At 47.6% G+C, this 8,615-nt stretch overlaps 1 protein-coding gene across 1 annotated transcript; it reads right to left on the bottom strand.

Moving 5' to 3' along the window:
• Positions 1 to 228: 228 nt before the first annotated feature.
• LOC109752045 (O-fucosyltransferase 36) lies at positions 229 to 4,168 on the bottom strand. Its single transcript, XM_020310913.4, has 3 exons — positions 2,773 to 4,168; positions 792 to 1,041; positions 229 to 700 (listed from the first exon to the last, which is right to left on the bottom strand). The coding sequence occupies exons 1-3, from the start codon at positions 4,029 to 4,031 to the stop codon at positions 524 to 526; spliced, it is 1,686 nt and encodes a 561-aa protein (XP_020166502.1). The 5' UTR covers positions 4,032 to 4,168; the 3' UTR covers positions 229 to 523.
• Between the last annotated feature and the right edge of the window lie 4,447 nt (positions 4,169 to 8,615).

An 8,615-nucleotide genomic window follows, 5' to 3' on the forward strand; every position in this document is an offset into this window, starting at 1 on the left:
TCCTAAAACCAGAAAACGGATCCAGTAGCAGCTTATTGGAATTTATTGGGCCAACCCATTCCTCCTGTAAGATTGTCTGACGCTTCTTCTTAGAAGGACCTGACGCACGGTTCCTGCGGTTTGCACGGGCACAAAGGGTGTGAAGCCGTAGCTCGAGGCAAACCCATGCGAACTTGGTCACCTCATATTGCACGCTGTGATGCTAGTATGTATTTCATGGAAACAGAGTGCAGAAGGTAAACTAAAATTCAATTCCATGTAGTAGTAGTACAGAGAATGGGCATTTCACTTACCACACATGGTTAATAAAACACTGCACAACCCAAAGGCCCCCTTTGTATTCTCTAACCGTGTAAGAATAACGAACGCCGCCCGAATAAATCGGTGGACGACGCTGATACAGAAGACATCACCAACTCTTTTACACTTAGTTGTACACACCAATTTACAGGATATATGTATATCACCAGCACGTCAAGGGGAAAAGAATGCCGCTATGAATCTCTACCATGGTACTACTTTCTCACTCTAGCTCCGCTATGTAGTTGGGTAGCTCACCCTGGCAGAGGTACTCGTCGCAGTAGGACATCGACCCCCAGCCCCTCCGTAGCCGGAAGATATCCTCTGTGAAGGTGGAGCCTGATGACCCTATGAAAACGTTCGACAAAGCACAGATTGTCTTGTCGAGCATGGCCTCGACCTGCATAAGCAATCGACACGGTTTGCTAACTGAACCATTGTCTCAATACGAGAACCAAGACAAAAGGAAGTGGATGGGAATTGATATATACCTGATCATCTCCACCCATGTGTTTTCTGTACAACAAGGCATCCCATTTCTCTGAACCTTCATGCTCTGGTCTTCTCACAAGAGGTACTTGCCGGTCATCGAAAACAACCAACGACTGCAGAAGATTCGTCTCACTCCCAGCAGCATCAGTCGACAGATATATTACTGGGGCATTAGCTTTCTCAATGATCCGCAAGATGCATCCTGCTGCCTGAGGGATGGGAAAGAAGCAGCTCTCTTTCTTCACATTACTGCACGAAGACGAAAAAATATATCAATTAATGCCACACAGGAAAAGATAATTGCAAAGTACAATAATATTTGTGTGTGATGAACCGAAAGTCTCGGCAGATTTTCCATGCAATGAGCTGTTTTCTCATCAATAATCCCCAAAGAACCTCAAACATATGGTGCATACAGGTGCCATAACTACAATGACAAAATGCAAGGAGTAATTCACACAAGTATGTGCTAGAGTTCGTGTCAATCCAAGCTCTAACCAAGTGTCAGCTTTATATATATGATTTCTTTGTAGTCATAAAAAAAAAGGGCAGCCCGGTGCATGTAGCTCCCGCTTGCGCAGGGTCCGGGGAAGGGTCCGACCACTTTGGGTCTATAATACGCAGCCTTTCCCTACATTTCTGTAAGAGGCTGTTTCCAGGACTTGAACCCGTGACCTCATGGTCACAAGGCAGCAGCTTTACCACTGCGCCAAGGACAGGAGCACTATTTCTTTGTAGTCATAGAGTAGGTACTAATTTCTTACAGCTTGTAACCTTCAAGCACAGGAGCACTATTGCTATAGCACAAACTCAAAGAACCTAATGATGTGTTAGCATGAACTGAAAGCAGATAACAACTGTCTTGTCAAACATCATGCTTCTTTGGCATATATATCAGTGGATATATCCAAGATGGAAAAGCAAAAAATAGAGTTCACCTAAATATGTTTCTCTGAAATGTTGTGACATGGTGAAACAATGAGCCAAAGATAACGGACTAGTTCAGTTAACAAGTGAGGTCACGGAACTCACATGGTCAACCAAATAGATAGAAACAATTTATTACACTATCAGGAACTGTTGACAAGGAAACTCATAATGCATACTATCAGGAACTGTTGACAACGAAACTCATAATGCATTGCTCATCTCTGTAGGATTTCTTTGGACATAGCTGTACTAAAATATCGAATAGTAAATTACGATTAAGTTTATGTTTTAACAAAAATAATTTTGTTTAACTGCTATAGAAAATTACCCCAACCTGCGAGGTGCTGACTGGTGGTAAGTATTGAGCACTTAACAGAAGTGTATTATTGATGTATCAGGATGATAATGGGTTTGACATATGCTAACCAAATATGACCCACAATGTGAGGAACCAAGACCAAGAGCAGCAAAACAAAAGGCAGAGCGCTCGTGAACTTTGGTGCACCCTCAGTAAGGTATCAGGAACTAAAGTAAAAATAACTCTTCAGAAATAACTTTGACCAGTAGAAGAGAAACTATATGCTATCTACATGAAGCTTACTCTATCATAAGGAAGGTATGGTTAATTTATAGTATTAGCAGACACTTCATTAAAAGCCCCATCAAGACCGCCTATAGTAAATTTGGTCAGCTGTGTAGTAGTCAGACTTTGACTTATACAAATTTAACTGCCTAGATCTAAATGAAGAGCCATTCTTTATCAAAATAAGTGGCTGGTGTTGTGGACGAATTATCTAAGCAGACAAGTTTCATTTTCCAAAATTGCAATGTCTAAAGCAACATCAACCAAGCAATGACTAAAAGAGGATAATGTATGAGCAACCCGAACGGTCCAATTATAACAGAGATAAGCCAACTACTACTAGAGCTTAGAAACAAAATGCAGCCCTGTCAGCACGTTGGATCACAAGTTCCACAAACAACCTTAATACATGCATGTTGCTAAATATTGAGGTGATTGATTACTAATTAACTGATATGATATCTTACCAGAACTTAAGAAAGCCATGTCGACGAAAATGCAAAGCAATGTAGTTTCCACCCAAGAAAGTCTGCACAAATCGCTGTGCGGTAAGCATTATGAGCCTGCTTGGTTGGATCAAAGTCTTGCATTTGTGAGCCAATGGACCACCAGGCTGCATAATCCACTCTTCCTCAGCATCAGCATAGAACAACTCACCGACTGCAAGCACCTCAGCGTCTGTCGTGAACTTTGCCGTGATATCTGCGACATATCTCTTCTTTGGCACTTTCAGTTTTGCATCCTCTGGCCAAGCAGCCTCAATCTTCCCCATCGAAATCCCCACTGCCTTCAACTTCTTAATATGCTCCTCATCCATGTAACACGGGGGCGACGCCACATAACATATAAATTGGTCGATGCTCACTTTCTTCCTTTTATCCACAAATTCCTCATAAGTAATCACAACCTTCCTTCCAATACAATCATTAATGTGGTTGATATCAAGCACCTTGTCGTACTGATAATCCACCTTCTGGCTGGGAACCACCAAGATCCGGCCCAGAAGTGCCGCGAAGAACATGTGCTTCTCCAAGCAAATCAAGTGGTTCGACATTTGCCCAGAGAGACAGATGGCGAACAGGTACCGATTCTTCTTGGGATTCCACTCTATCGTCCGCCGGTTGTACGGCAGTTCCCTCCTCCTGCATCCGGGACCTGGCAGATCAAGATCCAAAGCATCATCCGTAGCATTGCCGACCCCAGAGTGGTGCGTTGAGAGGAGCGCCTCCTGGATCTCGCGGTTGATCTTGATCTGGCTGAGGAGCGCAGTCTGGAGATCAGACAGCGAGACAGGGGCGGCGGTAGAGCTGTTGGTGGGCTCAGGGGCGGCAGTGCGGTTGAAGAGGCTGAGGAGGCCGGAGCGCTGGGAGCGGAGGAGGTAGAGGGCGTGGAGCTCGGCCTCGCGCATGCGGGAGGAGGCAAGGTCGGCGGCGGGCGAGGCGGAGGGTAGCCGGATGGAGGCGGGGAGAGACGAGGCGCCGCCGAGGGAGAAGAAGAGGATGATGAAGAGGACGGGGAGGCAGACGCAGCTGAGGAGATATCGGCGGGACCAGAGGACGCGGCCGAGGGATGTGGCCGAGGAGGGAAGCGCGGGGCGGAAGCCGGAGATGGAGATGCCGAAGGAGGCCCGGGAGCGGGAGGAGGGGGAAGGGGGCTTTGTGTGGTTCTGGGGGACGAGGGTCTCGAGGTCGTCGTCCTCGTCGGAGACGGAGGGTTCGCGGTCCATGGCGGCGGAGGATAGGGAAGTGTCGGTGTAGGGTGGGAGTGGCGGGGCGGGAGGGTGGAGTGATGTTGGGGGGAAGAAGGGTGGGAAAGATGGAGGGTAGATGACGGTGACCGTCGAACGGTGGGGATGACTGTCGTCTACCTTCGCGTACTAGGCAAAGCTGATGATAGATGGATAGAGCAAGTCCAACCGACTCTTCTTAACCCAAAAAATGCCAATGATTATTACAGAGTAAAAAACATAAGGTCATATACTCTTTTTTTACATCTAAGGTTATCCTTCTTTCTTTAAAGTCGGGAGATCTCAAATTCATCGAGAAAGAAGAGAGTTGCCTGGTAATTAGCGAAACCCGTCACAACATGCTCGTAAAAGCAAGGGCATCTTAGGTGACCTAAAACCCCACATAAGAACGCACACACCGTCGAGGAGAAGAGCAACGTCAAGGTTGCCATTCGGTGCCACCGTCATCACTCCTCCGCGAGCCAGCGACTCCGACTCTACCATCGACGACCACCAATGTAGCCTGCACCGCAAACATGCATCGAGACTTGCACCGGCGAATGCCAAACAATCCGCAGCATGCACCGACGACCAGCAGCCCCGACTTTGTCGCCGAGGATTGTTGGAGAAAAAGAATCAAGCCGGTGCTGGAACCAGAACCCACCACCTATCTCGTGTCATCGTCACCGCGAAGGCACCTCCTCGATAGCTCCTACTTTAGGAAGACAAAGTGAGGCACGAAGACCCCTCGAACACGCCGGATGAGACCGACTACCAAAACTCAGTTGCAACCCAACTCCGCCCGAAGTCGCCATTATTGCCACGCAAGAAATCGCGCAAGCATCCACATCGTCGGACAGACACCTACCAACCGCAATGATGCGAGCGTCCAGCCCATGGAGCGCGCAAACGGGGCTAGTGCTTTTTAAGGCGATGCCCTAAAGAGGTAAGCAACAATGCCGACGCCCTCGCCTGACCCGACCGGGCCTTAGGCTTTCACCGAAGAACTAGAACCAAGGGTGTGCAAAAGGGTAGACTCCATGGCGGTGCCTCTAAGGAGGTGACACAACGTCCACGGACACCGAGGTTGTTGACTAGCAAGAGCCCGACAAGCTTTCACCCGGATCACCGGCCAATAGCACATCCCCACTCACCGCATCTCCGCTGGCCCGCACACCACCCATGAAGCCATCGCGCTATGACCAAGTAGAAGCCACCACATTCCTCGTCACCGGCCAGAAGAACTAGCGAGCTAGATCCCCCCGAGTCTCGTCAAATATGGCGCCCACCGCACCGCACCACTACGCAGCCGCCGCACTCCATGCAACCTGTCACCCCTCGTCGCATTCACGCCGGAGACCAGGGTCCCTAGCCAGGGAAGACTGCCAACGGAGCCATAAATGGTCCGAGATGGACAGATTCGGTGAGCCGCCATATCCCGCGACTAGATCCAACACGATTTTGCATAGGTGAAAAAGGGGGGCGCCACCCCACCTAGACCCGCCGGAAGGGAGCCACCACGCGCTGCGGAGAAGGCTCGTTGACATCAAGGACACACGTTGTGAAGTGGCCATGAGAGGGACAAGCATCTCCCACCGTGAGGGCGCACCAACCACACAAGGAAATACCCCCCCCCCCCCCCCGGTAACCACCTCTCGGTTGGGCTTAGCCCGCCGGCATTCTTGAGCGGCGGCGAGGTAGGAGGAAGCAGGGAAGGGGCGATGGAGGCTAGGGTTCCTCCCGAGCCTCCGCCAGGAGCGATGTGAGTGTGGGATACTGACTTTTTTCGGTCCTATGCTTCTCAATCCATTATGAATGTGTCAACATAGTCCTCAAACTTCAAAAGTGTATATTTCGGTCCGAATTTTTTAAAGTCGTTCATCAAACAATTCTAAGATGTCTGAGTTAGCTCTGATATGATATGCTCGTGTGGTACATTGATCGTGGCCACTTTGATAGGATTTTTATAAAAATTTAAATATATTGTATGTAACAGAGCAAAGACGTATGCAGTATGTCGGTGGGTTCTCAAAACAATGATGTTGTAACTGGTCACCTACATAAAGAGCAACCATGGGTGATAGTGCAATATCCCGGGCTACCTTCTTTGTAGGGAGCCAGGCAGCAGGCCTACCAAGGGGCCCAGAAGGGCCATCAAGGAGCTGGTGATACGTCTCCAATGTATCAATAAATTTTTTATTGTTTCATGCTATGATCATACCACTTTTACACATTTTTGGCATCAATTTATATTATTTTGCTAGACTAGCCTATTAATTTAGTGCCTAGTGCCAGTTCCTGTTTTTTTTTTGCATATTTTCAATTTCGCAGAAAATCCATATCTAGGAAGGTCCAAACAGGATGAAATTTACGGTGATTTTTGCATGTGAATCTTCTCTTCCCTTATTAATTCTTTCATGAATTGCATCATTGACCAATGTTATGTTCGTCAACTTTCAATAAATTTTACCACTTATACTTTGTAACGCCCACGATGCGGCTATATCTCCCACGTGTCGAGGCACGACTTAGAGGCATAACCGCATAGTGGTTTTGTCGCAAGAAGGGTCATCTTCACACAATCCCATGTAATGAAAAAGAATGGGATAAAGAGTTGGCTTACAATCGCCACTTCACACAATACATAAATATCATTCATACATCATCCAAAATACAAACATATAGACCGACTACGGTCAAAATCCAGATGAAAATAAGACAACCCCAAATGCTAGATCCCCGATCGTCCCAACTGAGCTCCACTACTGATCATCAGGAAAAGACACATAGTAACGACCACGTTCCTCGTCAAACTCCCACTTGAGATCGACGCCATCATCTGCACTGGCATCGTCGGCACCTGCAACTGTTTTGGTAGAATCTGTGAGTCACGGGGACTCAGCAATCTCACACCCGCGAGATCAAGACTATTTAAGCTTATAGGACAAAGAGGTGGAGCTGCAGCGGCAAAAGCATATGTGGTGGCTAACTTGCGCATATGAGAGCGAGAAGAGAAGCAAAGGAACGGACGTCATCTAGCAATGACCAAGAAGTGATCCTGAACACCTACTTACGTCATACATAACACAGACCGTGTTCACTTCCCGGACTCCGCCGAGAAGAGACCATCACGGTTACACACGCACTTGGTGTATTTTAATTGGGTCAAGTGACAAGTTATCTACAACCGGACATTAACAAATTCCCATCTGCCTCATAACCGCGGGCACGGCTTTCGAAAGATAATACCCTGCAGGGGTGTCCCAACTTAGCCCATCATAAGCTCTCACGGTCAACGAAGGATAAACCTTCTCCCGGAAAGACCCGATCAGTCTCGGAATCCCGGTTTACAAGACATCTCGACAATGGTAAAACAAGACCAGCAAAGCCACCCGAATGTGCCGACAAATCCCGATAGGAGCTGCACATATCTCGTTCTCAGGGCACACCGGATGAGACATCCTACGAGTAAAACCAGACCTCGAGTTTCCAGGAGGGGGCCCCGCAGTCTGCTCAGTTCGGACCAACACTCGAAGGAGCACTGGCCCGGGGGGTTAAAATAAGATGACCCTCGGGCTCGCGAAAACCCGGGGGAAAAAGGCTTAGGTAGCAAATAGTAAAACCAAGGTTGGGCCTTGCTGGAGGAGTTTTATTCAAGGCGAACTGTCAAGGGGGTCCCATAAATCACCCGACCGTGTAAGGGACGCAAACTCAAGGAACATAATCCCGGTATAACAGTAACTAGGGCGGCAAGAGTGGAACAAAACACCAGGCATAAGGCCGAGCCTTCCACCCTTTACCAAAAATATATAGATGCATTAATTAAATAAGAGATATTGTGATATCCCAACATATCCATGTTCCGACATGGAACAAACTTCAACTTCACTTGCAACTAGCAACGCTATAAGAGGGGCTGAGCAAAAGCGGTAACATAGCCAAACAACGGTTTGCTAGGAGAGGATGGTTAGAGGCTGACATGGCTAAAAATAGGAGACATGATATAGCAAGTGATAGGTGGCGAGCATGGCAATAGAGCGAACAACTAGCATAGCAAAGATAGAAGTGATTTCGAGGGGTGGTCATCTTGCCTGCAAGGTTCTCAGAGTTGTCGAAAGCTTGATCCTCGTAAGCGTACTCGACAGGTTCCTCATTCACGAACTCGTCTCTCGGCTCTACCCAAGACAAGAACACAACAAACAGAACCACAATCAACAACGAGAAATGCGCAAGCAACATGATGCAAAACATGTATGATATGCAAGATATGATATGCGATGCATATGCGTGCTCCGGAAGGAAAATGATGAACATGGCAGTAACTTGGCAAACCAAGCATGCCACTGGAAAGATGAGATGATTTCGGTCGAAATCGATATAAAGATCACCGGAATCGGATGCACGGTTTGCAAATGGCAAGCAAAACAAGAATGACACTAATCTGCGATAAACAGCAAGATAGCACTTAAAATACAACAAGTAACAATGCTACAGCACCCCAACATAGCAACAAAGCACATGGCAGTAATCTACAGGAGATGCTTGACAAAAGATGAACACTGAGCTACGGCTAGTTCACAACAT

The sequence above is a fragment of the Aegilops tauschii genome, chromosome 2 (genome assembly GCF_002575655.3).
Source record: "Aegilops tauschii subsp. strangulata cultivar AL8/78 chromosome 2, Aet v6.0, whole genome shotgun sequence".
NCBI lineage: Eukaryota > Viridiplantae > Streptophyta > Magnoliopsida > Poales > Poaceae > Aegilops > Aegilops tauschii.